This window comes from Oncorhynchus mykiss, chromosome 8, assembly GCF_057628025.1.
Source record: "Oncorhynchus mykiss isolate SJ-2025 chromosome 8, ASM5762802v1, whole genome shotgun sequence".
Lineage (NCBI taxonomy): Eukaryota > Metazoa > Chordata > Actinopteri > Salmoniformes > Salmonidae > Oncorhynchus > Oncorhynchus mykiss.
In genome coordinates, this window is record NC_143029.1 from 84,648,235 (window position 1) to 84,663,363 (window position 15,129).

The following is a 15,129-nucleotide window of genomic DNA, read 5'->3' on the forward strand; positions in this document are numbered from 1 at the left end:
TCACACCTGATTCAACTTGTCAACTAATCCTCAAGCCCTTGACTACTTAAATCAGGTAAACTAGTTCAGGGCTGGAACAAAACTATGAAATGTCTGGGTATCCCCGAGGAGGTTTAAGAACCACTGTGTTAGAGGGTTAAGAACGGCAGGTGAACGCAGAGGAGAGAGGAGACCGAGGAGAGAGAAGAGGAGACCGAGGAGAGAGAAGAGGAGACCGAGGAGGAGACCGAGGAGAGAGAAGAGGAGGGCAGAGGAGAGAGAAGAGGAGACCGAGGAGGGCAGAGGAGAGAGAAGAGGAGACCGAGGAGGGCAGAGGAGAGGGAAGAGGAGACCGGAGAAAAGACAGGACAGCTCGTGGCAGTGACCTTTGACCCGAGGTAGCCAAATATCTGGCAACATCACATCACTACAGGAGACAAGCTGCTGCTGCAGTGTGAATTTAGACAGAATCTAGAACTCTCTTAGTGTTTATCCAGCCTAATGAAACTGCTTTGTGATCTACCTCCCAGGTTCATTTAAACATAAAACAGGTATCGGTAAAACAGAGAGACACCTAGTCAGGCAGACAGAGAGATTGACAGGACAAACAGGCAGATGAACAGACAGTGAGCCAGCCAGCCGGACGTAGACACACTGACAGACGAACAGCGATAGACACACCAACAGACCAATGAACAGAGAGACAGACGAAAAGCAACAGCACGAGACAACCAGTAGCAGGGACAAACAGCAACACAGACATGGAGGGAAATAAAAATGTTTATTTTGAGAAATCCGTTTTTTACATCCTGTTAAGCATTTCAGTAGGCACCTCTGGATGAAATCACACATCATCCCCATCAAAGTGTTTTCAAACAGGTTTCACACAATAACAATAATCACCAATCAATGTAGCGATCAATCATTAGAGAAACAGCACATTTGATTTTTTGAACATTTTTTTAAAGTAACAAAAATACATTGCAATATAAAGTAACATGATAAAAATTCTGAAGAGTGTTTGTTCCTCCAATCACCACTTGGCACCACTTTAAAACACTTTGGTAGCGTCCCAATCGTCATCCTAAATGGCACCCTATTCCCCATTTAGTGCACTTATTTTTTTTCACCATGGCCCATAGAGCTCTGATCTAAAGTAGTGTGCTATATAGGGCATAGGGTGCCATTTGAGACTGAACAATTATTATTATTTTTTTAAACCTCTATTCAGAACTTGGAATATAAATTGAAGCTGTTAAATGCTTTGATAGTGTTTCTTATTAGATTTGATTGAAATCTCTTTCAAGAGCGTCATCTGTAGTGGTCAGAAGTGGTCCAGGAGATCGACGGTCTGACTCCATCCTCATCATTCATATTCAAACTGATTCACAGACATGGACTAGAGAAAACTGTAGAAACTTTTTTTTTTATATTGTGAAAACAGATATATAACAAAAACATTTCAGAAAGGCATTCTATTTTAAAAATGAACAGAGAGGGGGAAAAAACAACCTTTTTCCTGGCTAATATTAGGACACCACATTTTCCTACTGTGTGTGTACTGTACCACTGTAAACGACAAGACATATTTAACAGATTTTCTTTCTCCTTTAGAAAATATTGTTTTGGTTCTTTGTCAACGACAGATTGCATAAACTACTAGGTTGTGTCCCAAATGGCAAGAATGACTTTCGTCCCAAAATGGCACCCCATTCCCTAGTGCACTACACGTAGAGGGATACGGTGCCATTTGTGAAGCATTCACACTATGTGAGATTGGTTTGGCAAGTTAGTGTCTCTCGTCTGAGAGCCCCGGCGGCTCTCCGCCTCTCTCTATTCAACAGCAGGACGCTCTTTGATGATGTCATCGCCGGGTAGTCTGGTAACCATGCAGAGCTAACTAGTGAGAGCGTTGGACTAGTAACCGAAAGGCTGCAAGATCGAATCCCTGAGCTGACACGGTATAAATCTGTCGTTCTGCCCCTGAACAAGGCAGTTAACCCGCTGTTCCCCTGAACAAGGCAGTTAACCCACTGTTCCCCTGAACAAGGCAGTTAACCCACTGTTCCCCTGAACAAGGTAGTTAACCCACTGTTCCCCTGAACAAGGTAGTTAACCCACTGTTCCCCTGAACAAGGTAGTTAACCCACTGTTCCCCTGAACAAGGTAGTTAACCCACCGTTCCCCTGAACAAGGTAGTTAACCCACTGTTCCCCTGAACAAGGTAGTTAACCCACCGTTCCCCTGAACAAGGCAGTTAACCCACTGTTCCCCTGAACAAGGCAGTTAACCCACTGTTCCCCTGAACAAGGTAGTTAACCCACTGTTCCCCTGAACAAGGTAGTTAACCCACTGTTCCCCTGAACAAGGCAGTTAACCCACTGTTCCCCTGAACAAGGTAGTTAACCCACTGTTCCCCTGAACAAGGCAGTTAACCCACTGTTCCCCTGAACAAGGCAATTAACCCACTGTTCCCCTGAACAAGGCAGTTAACCCACTGTTCCCCTGAACAAGGCAGTTAACCCACTGTTCCCCTGAACAAGGCAGTTAACCCACTGTTCCCCTGAACAAGGCAGTTAACCCACTGTTCCCCGGTAGGACGTCATTGTAAATAAGAATTAGTTCTTAACTGACTTGCCTAGCTAAATAAAGGTTAAAAAAATTAAAATAATTGTGCACTAGTTTTGACCAGGGCACATAGGGCTATGACCAAACGTAGTGCGCTAGATAGAGTATAGTGTGCCATTTGGGACATATCACTAAACTCAGCTAGTGGTCCAGCCCACTCGTATCCAAATCTTCTCCTCACAGTAAACTCTTTCATTCACAGTGTGGTTGTATCCATAACAGCACCCTAACTCTAAATCTTGCAGTGTTATTGTAGAGTACTTTTGTTGCGCTCTTTATATAGTATAGGATGCCATTCGACATGTGCCTTTCTGTCAGTGTCTACGTTAGTTAGTGTTGGTTGGCTGCTGAGACGGCAATCGTTTTAACTTGGAACCGTGGCTGTCCTGGAAGTTTCCACGAAGACTACAGCAAAACGTAAACAATAAGTGAGCCAACGGGCTTGACGACGGCGTAACACTTTGGGGACATTGACCAGCGTACACAGACTGCCATTTCATTAAATAAAATGAGAAAAATATATAGATGTGTTTTTTTTTTTTTTTAAATGTAAATGCGGTTGTCCACTTGTTGTTCTTCAGTCCTCTACAAACATGCTGCTGCAACAACGCTCATCATGATACGTGTAGTGAACATGCACCCGTTTTCAACTATGTTCCCTGGTGATCTGGCTTGGGGTTAAAGGGCCTTGGCTAAACATCGTTCTTATTATGTACAAATAAAATATGCATTTAACCACCTCCAAGCTGGGAAGAAGAGAGGATGGTTAGTTTGTTGTCTGTGGACCGTCTGTGTGTGGACCCCCCCCCTTCCCTTTGTGTCCAGTAACCTAGGTAACCAACCTCCAAGCCTCATTGGCTACTGGGGGCCTGCACTCTGATGACCAACGAGGAAATCAGTGCGGATTTGACACATGAATACAAAAATAATTGAGAGAAAGTAGTTCTAAAAGACTAGTGGTTAAAAAAAAAAAAAAGGACAGTGACGTTCGTCCAAAATGGCACCCCATTCCCTAGTGCACTACACGTCAAGGATAAGGTGCCATTTGTGACACACTATGTGAGATTGGTTTGGCAAGTTAGTGTCTCTTGTCTGAGAGCCCCGGCGGCTCTCCTCCTCTCTCTATTCAACAGCAGGACGCTCTTTGATGATGTCATCGCCGGGTAGTCTGGTAACCATGCAGAGCTGAATAGTGACGTCGTCGAGGACACGAGGCGGCGTGCTGTGTCCACTCCCACACACTCCCTAGTTCACACACACTCCTCGGCCGACATCAGTAGAGGGTTGATGTACTCGAACCCTTCGAACTCCGACTGGTCGATCTTCTTCACCGCGTCACTGGAAAACGGGAAAGGAACAGAGGTTAAGGGGGTCGTCCTATGACCGCGCTGATCAGGAATTCACAGGTCTTAGTAACCTCCATCATAGGCAGACTCTGTTTTGAAACCATTCAGTACTCCATTCAGCAAGAAGTTTTTTAGGACTCATGGTATTCTTTATAAACATGAGGGATGGACCTCTGTCTGTAAAGATATCCTCACTGGTCTCTAATTTATTTACAAAGCCGTCTGGCAGAAACCTCCACTGAACATCACTTCATTGATTCATGTTAGACCAACAAATGACCACATCCGTTCTCAGGGGTGGATATCTCTGGAGATCCCGTTGGTCTCCATAGAGTTAGGAAAACTGTTTTTCCTGCCCTTTATGTGTGGAACAATACACAAAATTCCTTTCAGACATTTAAAATTATTGACTGGAGACTTATGTAAATGAATGCGATTGCTTTTCTTAAATATGTTTAATGTGTATTATTATTATTATAATAGTGGGTTTTATTTATGTAGTGGGTTTTATTTGTAAATGTATACAGGGCTCTCTTGTAAAAGAGTGACTCCCTATTTAAATGAAGATGAATCAAATAAATACAACTGATTCATGAAGAATGACAGACAGCGCCAGACAGAGACAGACAGCGCCAGACAGAGACAGACAGCGCCAGACAGAGACAGACAGCGCCAGACAGAGACAGACAGCGCCAGACAGAGACAGACAGCGCCAGACAGAGACAGACAGCGCCAGACAGAGACAGACAGCGCCAGACAGAGACAGTCTGCCCAGCCAGCCATTGGGACACTCACTCGTCATCAGGCGTGAGCTGGATAGGCTCGTTGGTAAACTGGGTGTCGAAGCTGTCCAGTCCAAACTCTCCTGAGATGTTGGGTTTGAATGGAGGAGCCACCTGCTTTTGTTCCATCTGAAACAACACAAGGCAATGGGGTCAGAGGGCGGGCAGACACACACACACACACACACACCTTGAGCTTGATACTCTTTTAAAATTATGTACATGAAGCTATTTAGCTAAATGCTTTTATCCAAAGCTCCTTACAGCCAACTTTATACTGCAAGCACCATGTTTCAACCAACAAGACTTCAAATCAAACTTTATTAGTCACATGTCCCGAATACAACAGGTGTGTAGACCTTACAGTGAAATGCTCACTTTCAGGCTCTTACCAATGGTGTGGAAAAAAAGGTGTGTATGTGTGTGTAAAGAAATAAAACAGTAAAAAGAAATTGGGGTTCAGTGTATGAAACTGTCTAACAAAAATGATTTTACCAAAAGCCAATCTCCCGGTTTCTCTCTGAAACGATATTAGTGACTGTGCTGTGGCTTAGTGAAAACTCCACTGTAAACTCAGGCCAGACAGACAGCCTGCAGTGTGTTGACCCAGTACTGCCCCCCCTGCAGGTAGACTAGAGTACTGCACGGGCAGGCTGCCACCTGTTGTTTATGAGGTGAGACTGAGTGGAGGGGGAGGCAGCCCAGCAGTGTAACCTGATCCTTCCAGACAGAGAGCCAGCCAGTCAGTACAGCAGCAGTCCAGACCAAACAGGGGAAAGAGGTCAGGCTGCTCCTGAGCTGGTCTGGGACTGGAGGCATGTCTAGAGGCCAGCCTGTTTGTTTAGCTGGCAGGTGGGTGGGTGGAACTAGGGAGATTGCCTTGGGAGTATGTCTGGCCCATTACCATGGTTGGAGTCAATTCCTTTACAATTCAGGAAGTAAACAAATTCCAATTCCATTTTTCCAGAATATTGAAAATCTGAATTGACCCCAACCCTGGTGTCTGCTGCAACAGGTGAAACATCATGAGGTTAACCATGTTACAGCTTATTGGTGGTGAACATCTAACTACAACAGAACCACTTAGTCCAGGAATAGAAACCTGCCCTTAGAGAACCAATACATCCCATTGGCCTGTCTTGTTCCCTGGTGGGAAAGGAGACCGTCTGGGCTCGTCTAAGGTGATGACCCTCAACTATGTGGAAACTAGAGGTCGACAGATTAATCGGATTGGCCGATTAATTAGGGCCGATTTCAAGTTTTCATAACAATCGGAAATCTGTACTTTTGGGCGCCGATTTGCCAATTTAAATATTATTATTTATTTTTTCTACTTTTATTTAACTAGGCAAGTCAGTTAAGAACACATTCTTATTTTCAATGACTGCCTAGGAACGGTGGGTTAACTGCCTCTTTCAGGGACAGAACAACATATTTTCACCTTGTCAGCTAGGGGGACCCAATCTTGCAACCTTACAGTTAACTAGTCCAACGCAAAAACGACCTGCCTCTCTCTCGTTGCACTCCACAAGGAGACTGCCTGTTACGCGAATGCAGTAAGTCAAGGTAAGTTGCTAGCTAGCATTTAACTTATCTTATAAAAAACAATCATAATCACTAGTTAACTACACATGGTTGATGATATTACTAGATATTATCTAGCGTGTCCTGCGTTGTGTATAATCTGACTGAGCATACAAGCATACAAGTATCTAAGTATCTGACTGAGCGTTTTGCCAGAAGCTCTCCGTTGTGCGTCAAGCATTGCGCTGTTTATGACTTCAAGCCTATCAACTCCCGAGATGAGGCTGGTGTAACCGAAGTTAAATTGCTAGCTAGTTAGCGCGCGCTAATAGCGTTTCAAACATCACTCGCTCTGAGCCTTGCAGTGGTTGTTTCCCTTGCTCTGCATGGGTAAAGCTGCTTCGAGGGTGGCTGTTGTCATTGTGTTCCTGGTTCGAGCCCAGGGAGGAGCGAGGAGAGGGACAGAAGGTATACTGTTACACTGGCAATACTAAAGTGCCTATAAGAACATCCAATAGTCAATGGTTAATGAAATACAATTGGTATAGAGGGAGATAGTCCTATAGTTCCTATAATAACTACTACCTAAAACTTCTTACCTGGGAATATTGAAGACTCATGTTAAAAGGAACCACCAGCTTTCATATGTTCTCATATTCTGAGCAAGGAACTTAAACGTTAGCTTTCTTACATAGCACATATTGTACTTTTACTTTCTTCTCCAACACTTTGTTTTTGCATTATTTAAACCAAATTGAACATGTTTCATTATTTACTTGAGGCTAAATTGATTTTATTGATGTATTATATTAAGTTAAAATAAGTGTTAATTCAGTATTGTTGTAATTCTCATTATTACAAATAAATTAAAATTGTCCGATTAATCGGTATAGGCTTTTTTGGTCCTCCAATCGGTATCGGCATTGAAAAATAATAATCGGTCGACCTCTAGTGGAAACAGTATAGGAGTTGATTTGTCTCACTGTCCGTCGTTCAGTGTTGAAGTTAATTATCATTGGTGAGAATTCTGCTGCTTTGTTTGAATGAAAACAATGATTCACCGTCTCTCGTCTCTGTTGGATCATGGTGTTCTAACCCACCTCAACACCAGAGAACACTGATAGACAGAGAAAGATAGAAGTGCGAAAGAAAGAAGACACGATGACTCACAAGGTCCCAGTCTACGTTTCGGAAGAAGGGATGACCCATGATGTCAGCGAAGCCCGTCTGGGGGTGACAACCTAGCCTCTCCTTAGGTTCCTGAGAGATAGAAGAGAGGGAGGGAGAAGTGGAAGAGAGGGAGAGCAACAAAGAAAAGGGTGTGAGAGAAAATTACAACATATATAATGAGACAGACGGGAGGGAGAGAGAGGAGGCGGGAGGGAGAGAGAGAGAGGAGAGGAGGCGGGAGGAGGGGAGAGGAGACGGGAGGAGGCGGGAGGAGGGGAGAGGAGGCGGGAGGAGGGGAGAGGAGGCGGGAGGAGGCAGGAGGAGGGGAGAGGAGGCGGGAGGAGGGGAGGAGGCGGGAGGAGAGGAGGCGGGAGGAGGGGAGAGGAGGCAGGAGGAGGGGAGAGGAGGCGGGAGGAGGGGAGGAGGCGGGAGGAGGCAGGAGGAGGGGAGAGGAGGCGGGAGGAGGGGAGAGGAGGGGAGAGGAGGGGAGAGGAGGCGGGAGGAGGGGAGAGGAGGCGGGAGGAGGGGAGGAGGCGGGAGGAGAGGAGGCGGGAGGAGGGGAGAGGAGGCGGGAGGAGGGGAGAGGAGGCGGGATGGGGGGAGAGGAGGCGGGAGGAGGCGGGAGGAGAGGAGGCGGGAGGAGGCAGGAGGAGGGGAGAGGAGGCAGGAGGAGGGGAGAGGAGGCGGGAGGAGAGGAGGAGGGGAGAGGAGGCAGGAGGAGGCGGGAGGAGGCGGGAGGAGAGGAGGCGGGAGGAGGGGAGAGGAGGCGGGAGGAGGGGAGAGGAGGCGGGAGGAGGGGAGAGGAGGCGGGAGGAGGGGAGAGGAGGCGGGAGGAGGCAGGAGGAGGGGAGAGGAGGCAGGAGGAGGCGGGAGGAGGCGGGAGGAGAGGAGGCGGGAGGAGGGGAGAGGAGGCGGGAGGAGAGGAGGAGGGGAGAGGAGGCAGGAGGAGGCGGGAGGAGGCGGGAGGAGAGGAGGCGGGAGGAGGGGAGAGGAGGCGGGAGGAGGGGAGAGGAGGCGGGAGGAGGGGAGAGGAGGCGGGAGGAGGCAGGAGGAGGGGAGAGGAGGCGGGAGGAGGGGAGAGGAGGCGGGAGGAGGGGAGGAGGCGGGAGGAGAGGAGGCGGGAGGAGAGGAGGCGGGAGGGAGAGGAGGCGGGAGGGAGAGGAGGCGGGAGGGAGGAAGGGAGAGGAGGCAGGAGGGAGGAAGGGAGAAGAGGCGGGAGGGAGAGGAGGCGGGAGTGTGCAGTAGTTACCTTGTTGAGAAAGCCCTTGAGGACACTGGCAGCTTTGACTGACAACGATCGAGGAATCCTGATCTGTTTTTCCAATATTACTACAGAGGAGGAGAGAGATTAGATTAGATTTTGAGAGGGCTTTTACAATAGTGACATAGTGGATATAAAGAGAGAGGCTGTGAAAAATACCTTATTGAAACTGATATGCTGACACTGTGGACATGTGTCAGGCACTGCAGCATTACCACTATCCCAGCCAGCACAATCAGACTTTTGACTAGAGGTGCACAGTAGGGTTGGCAGTATACAGATATTCCTACCGTCCCCCGGGATGTACTGTATTACTGGCTTAGTACACAACAGGGCATCAAAAACAGACAAAAAAAAGACAATTGGGTGTCCATTACCAGAATGCTAACAAAATTAGCAAAAAAAAAAATGTACAAAAAAGTAATTAAGCATTTCAATGGATGCTGCTAGCTAAATATGCTAACGAGCCCAAACAAAAAATAAACGAATTACAAAGACAGGCAATCCCGCTCATAAAACTGTACATTTATTAGGTAGGAGCTACCGAATGTCATTTTTGGTGAGTTCAGATATTTACAAGCGAATGTGAACGAGAGACATTATGCAAATGAGCATTGTTGAGACGCATGTTTGTCTGAAGGAGGAATAGTACTGTGTACACACCGTGTCTGTCTGGAGTCGCTAGGGCAACAGGCCTGCTGTGTACACACCGTGTCTGTCTGGAGTCGCTAGGGCAACAGGCCTGCTGTGTACACACCGTGTCTGTCTGGAGTCGCTAGGGCAACAGGCCTGCTGTGTACACACCGTGTCTGTCTGGAGTCGCTAGGGCAACAGGCCTGCTGTGTACACACCGTGTCTGTCTGGAGTCGCTAGGGCAACAGGCCTGCTGTGTACACACCGTGTCTGTCTGGAGTCGCTAGGGCAACAGGCCTGCTGTGTACACACCGTGTCTGTCTGGAGTCGCTAGGGCAACATGCCTGCTGTGTACACACCGTGTCTGTCTGGAGTCGCTAGGGCAACAGGCCTGCTGTGTACACACCGTGTCTGTCTGGAGTCGCTAGGGCAACATGCCTGCTGTGTACACACCGTGTCTGTCTGGAGTCGCTAGGGCAACAGGCCTGCTGTGTACACACCGTGTCTGTCTGGAGTCGCTAGGGCAACAGGCCTGCTGTGTACACACCGTGTCTGTCTGGAGTCGCTAGGGCAACAGGCCTGCTGTGTACACACCGTGTCTGTCTGGAGTCGCTAGGGCAACATGCCTGCTGTGTACACACCGTGTCTGTCTGGAGTCGCTAGGGCAACAGGCCTGCTGTGTACACACCGTGTCTGTCTGGAGTCGCTAGGGCAACAGGCCTGCTGTGTACACACCGTGTCTGTCTGGAGTCGCTAGGGCAACAGGCCTGCTGTGTACACACCGTGTCTGTCTGGAGTCGCTAGGGCAACAGGCCTGCTGTGTACACACCGTGTGTCTGTCTGGAGTCGCTAGGGCAACAGGCCTGCTGTGTACACACCGTGTCTGTGTGGAGTCGCTAGGGCAACAGGCCTGCTGTGTACACACCGTGTCTGTGTGGAGTCGCTAGGGCAACAGGCCTGCTGTGTACACACCGTGTCTGTGTGGAGTCGCTAGGGCAACAGGCCTGCTGTGTACACACCGTGTCTGTCTGGAGTCGCTAGGGCAACAGGCCTGCTGTGTACACACCGTGTGTCTGTCTGGAGTCGCTAGGGCAACAGGCCTGCTGTGTACACACCGTGTCTGTCTGGAGTCGCTAGGGCAACAGGCCTGCTGTGTACACACCGTGTCTGTGTGGAGTCGCTAGGGCAACAGGCCTGCTGTGTACACACCGTGTCTGTCTGGAGTCGCTAGGGCAACTGACCTGCTGTGTACACACCGTGTCTGTCTGGAGTCGCTAGGGCAACATGCCTGCTGTGTACACACCGTGTCTGTCTGGAGTCGCTAGGGCAACAGGCCTGCTGTGTACACACCGTGTCTGTCTGGAGTCGCTAGGGCAACATGCCTGCTGTGTACACACCGTGTCTGTCTGGAGTCGCTAGGGCAACAGGCCTGCTGTGTACACACCGTGTCTGTCTGGAGTCGCTAGAGCAACTGACCTGCTGTGTACACACCGTGTCTGTCTGGAGTCGCTAGGGCAACATGCCTGCTGTGTACACACCGTGTCTGTCTGGAGTCGCTAGGGCAACTGACCTGCTGTGTACACACCGTGTCTGTCTGGAGTCGCTAGGGCAACATGCCTGCTGTGTACACACCGTGTCTGTCTGGAGTCGCTAGGGCAACAGGCCTGCTGTGTACACACCGTGTCTGTCTGGAGTCGCTAGGGCAACATGCCTGCTGTGTACACACCGTGTCTGTCTGGAGTCGCTAGGGCAACAGGCCTGCTGTGTACACACCGTGTCTGTCTGGAGTCGCTAGGGCAACTGACCTGCTGTGTACACACCGTGTCTGTCTGGAGTCGCTAGGGCAACTGACCTGCTGTGTACACACCGTGTCTGTCTGGAGTCGCTAGGGCAACATGCCTGCTGTGTACACACCGTGTCTGTCTGGAGTCGCTAGGGCAACTGACCTGCTGTGTACACACCGTGTCTGTCTGGAGTCGCTAGGGCAACATGCCTGCTGTGTACACACCGTGTCTGTCTGGAGTCGCTAGGGCAACAGGCCTGCTGTGTACACACCGTGTCTGTCTGGAGTCGCTAGGGCAACATGCCTGCTGTGTACACACCGTGTCTGTCTGGAGTCGCTAGGGCAACAGGCCTGCTGTGTACACACCGTGTCTGTCTGGAGTCGCTAGGGCAACTGACCTGCTGTGTACACACCGTGTCTGTCTGGAGTCGCTAGGGCAACTGACCTGCTGTGTACACACCGTGTCTGTCTGGAGTCGCTAGGGCAACATGTCTGCTGTGTACACACCGTGTCTGTCTGGAGTCGCTAGGGCAACATGCCTGCTGTGTACACACCGTGTCTGTGTGGAGTCGCTAGGGCAACAGGCCTGCTGTGTACACACCGTGTCTGTCTGGAGTCGCTAGGGCAACTGACCTGCTGTGTACACACCGTGTCTGTCTGGAGTCGCTAGGGCAACAGGCCTGCTGTGTACACACCGTGTCTGTCTGGAGTCGCTAGGGCAACAGGCCTGCTGTGTACACACCATGTCTGTCTGGAGTCGCTAGGGCAACAGGCCTGCTGTGTACACACCGTGTCTGTCTGGAGTCGCTAGGGCAACAGGCCAGCTTGCTCTGCTCAGAGAAGACGGGGGAGGAGCCGACAGCAGATCAAGCTGCAGCGACAGCTGTACAGATAACTCATCCCAAGAGAGCTTTGACTTCTCAAACATGGCAGACAGCTAACACAATATGATGCCCTTATTAATTCAGCCACTTAGAGAAATAGCAAGTTAAACTTAGAGGAGTCGAGTTAAAACAGAATTACTTGTTTTTCAAGCAGGGAATTTTTTAAATCTCGTTGCGTTTCAGTAAACGCAGATATAAAATGGGTATTATTGTAATTTACTGTTCGTTGTCAAACTAATTTTGTGCTTCAGTTGCACTTTTCCACTCGGATGACAAATCACAAACGGATATCAAAAGACAACGACTGACGTGTAGCTACTTCTCTCAGTGTCGACAGACTCTTTTCCTCCGGTAAGACGTAAGATTAACTTTAAACAAAACATTAGGAAATGTAGCTGGCTACATTTGTTCTGTGATAAACATTAGAAATATGATGGCCATGCATCGTTTCTTGCAACAACAAAAAAAGACCTTGCTTTTTCATTGTAAGAATTGACTTACAGCCAGATGGACTTCTATTGTCACTGATGACAATGAAGATATTTTCTGCCAAATACGTTGCACGAATGTATTTTCTGTGAAGGGAAACTATAGTTGCAGTCCCTGAGCACTCGATAGGAAGCGCAACAGCTGAACTCACCAGCTCCCGCTTTCTCCCGTTGTGCTATTTACAAACACACGTGACTGGCTCAACTGTTCTGGGGGAACTACGGTAAGCTTCATAATGTAAAATAATGTGACTGGTAAAATGCAGAACGCAATATGATTTATCTCCTAAGATGGTGCACAAGTTCACTGCAGGTATTTACTGTAAAAGTAGCTACAAATATTAAAAAGTATTGAAAAACTTAAAAGAAATTGTTTCAACGGTACTGAAAAACCATCTCATGGCTATTTCCAAATAACCCGGTACACGGTATATACCGTTTACCGCCCAAGTCTAGTTACACAGAGATCCTTTTTAACTGACTGATAAGAGTACCACGTACTTTCTCTTGAGGATCGGCCAATGCAGAGTAAACAACACGAGTACTTTCCATAACATGAACTTTGACCCTGTCCTAACAGCATTACCTTGGAATAGGTAGTCTTCTGTGTTCTGGTCTGGGTTGTCGGTGCTTCCTACAATGTCGAAGGGCGACCGTCCAGCCATCATTTCAAACATCAGCACCCCCAGAGCCCACCAGTCCACGCTGAAACCGTAGTCCTCTCCTCTCAGTATCTCGGGGGCGATGTAGTTGGGGGTCCCACAGAACGTACTGGTGGTGTCCCCTGGCCTCAAGCCCTCCTACACAGCATCAGGAAGCACACACACACACCTCACAACGTTCAGGGTCCCGTTGGGCTCAGTTGGAGCATGCCACTTGCAACGCCAGGGTTGTGGGTCCCATTCCCACGGTGGACCAGTACATAAGAGGAATGAAAATGTATATACTCTCTGCTCTAAGTCGCTCTGGATAAGAGCTTCTGCTAAATGACTCAAATGTAACACACACACACACACACACACAAGCTTAAGATGTACAAGGACAACTACAACCGCGCACACACACACACACAACAAAAAGATAGACACACAGTACAGACAGAAACACAGCACAGACAGAAACACAGCAACAGACAGAAACACAGCACAGACAGAAACACAGTACAGACAGAAACACAGTACAGACAGAAACACAGCAACAGACAAACACAGCAACAGACAGAAACACAGCAACAGACAGAAACACAGCAACAGACAGAAACACAGCAACAGACAGAAACACAGCACAGACAGAAACACAGCACAGACAGAAACACAGCACAGACAGAAACACAGCACAGACAGAAACACAGCAACAGACAGAAACACAGCAACAGACAGAAACACAGCACAGACAGAAACACAGTACAGACAGAAACACAGCAACAGACAAACACAGCAACAGACAGAAACACAGCAACAGACAGAAACACAGCAACAGACAGAAACACAGCAACAGACAGAAACACAGCAACAGACAGAAACACAGCACAGACAGAAACACAGCAACAGACAGAAACACAGCAACAGACACACTTTCGACACCCACCTTGCACATGCCGTAGTCAGTGAGTTTGATGTGTCCCTCCGACTCCAGCAGCACGTTGTCCAGTTTGAGGTCTCTGTAGATGATGCCTCTCTCGTGGAGGTAGTTCAACGCCAAGCTGATCTCTGCAGAGTAAAACCTGACACACACACAGAGGGATGGTGAAGAACTAGTCAGACTCAACACACACACACCACCACCGTCTTAGAGCTACGCAGCTAATCACCAAGCCCTTGGTTCGTCGAATCAGAGGTGTAATTATTAGTCCAAAACGGAACATTTTGCAACTAAAAAGCAAATGTATTGGCATTGGACAAATTCAGGTAGGTCTCACCCCGTTTGCGTCCGTTTAAGAAACGTTTTGCAACAGAATCGGCATAATGAACACACCCCCAGGTGTGCTAGAGCTGGTGGCCTGCCCCAAAGGTTCTAGGTTCGGAGATGTGGGAATTTTACGTCTGGCAACGTGAGCCTACTGGGGGAGAACAGTAGATGTGTAGTCCTGGGCGTTTCAGAGGAACGGACATGACATACCCTTCAAATTCAAATCTGGACCTGGAAGCCAGTTCCACTGCTTTAAAGGGTATCATTTGTTTCCCTGTATTCAGGGACTGATTTATACCTGGGACACCAGGTGGGTGCATTAATTATCAGGTAGAACGGCACTACAGACCTCGTCGGGTAAGATTGAAACGCCCCCAGGATTATTTCCTGGTGTCTGGTGTAGCCATGACTTCACTGTTCTCACCTGGCGTGTTCCTCAGGTATTTTCCTCTGTCTCTGCATGTGGAACATCAGATCTCCTCCGTTCACATACTCTATGATAAAGAACAGTCTGCTCTCAGTCTGGAAACAGGAGTGAAGCCCCACTAGGAAGGGGTGGTTGGACGCCTGCTCAAACACGTGCTTCTCTGTCTGGACCCAGTCAATGTCCTACAACACACACACACACACCATTTGGAAATCAAGTCTTAAAACGCAACAAAAAAAAAGTTTAGTAGAAATGACCAGCCATCTATCTGATAGAGGACAGATGGACAGACCGACAGGCAGGAAGACTGACAGGA

General features: G+C 48.5%; 1 protein-coding gene across 4 annotated transcripts in view; it reads right to left on the minus strand.

Annotated features, from left to right (window-relative positions):
- Positions 1-2,448: 2,448 nt before the first annotated feature.
- Positions 2,449-15,129, minus strand: part of LOC110531020 (protein kinase C iota type) — a 38,126-nt gene continuing 25,445 nt past the window's right edge. For all 4 annotated transcript variants that reach the window (XM_036986525.2, XM_036986524.2, XM_090182870.1 and 1 more), the window contains 7 exons: positions 14,811-14,995; positions 14,066-14,201; positions 13,065-13,278; positions 8,679-8,758; positions 7,430-7,519; positions 4,749-4,864; positions 2,449-3,945 (listed from right to left, as the gene is read on the minus strand). In XM_036986525.2, coding sequence (XP_036842420.1) covers positions 3,858-3,945; positions 4,749-4,864; positions 7,430-7,519; positions 8,679-8,758; positions 13,065-13,278; positions 14,066-14,201; positions 14,811-14,995 — 909 coding nt within the window. In that variant the 3' untranslated portion in view covers positions 2,449-3,857. The remainder of the gene's footprint in view (positions 3,946-4,748; positions 4,865-7,429; positions 7,520-8,678; positions 8,759-13,064; positions 13,279-14,065; positions 14,202-14,810; positions 14,996-15,129) is intronic.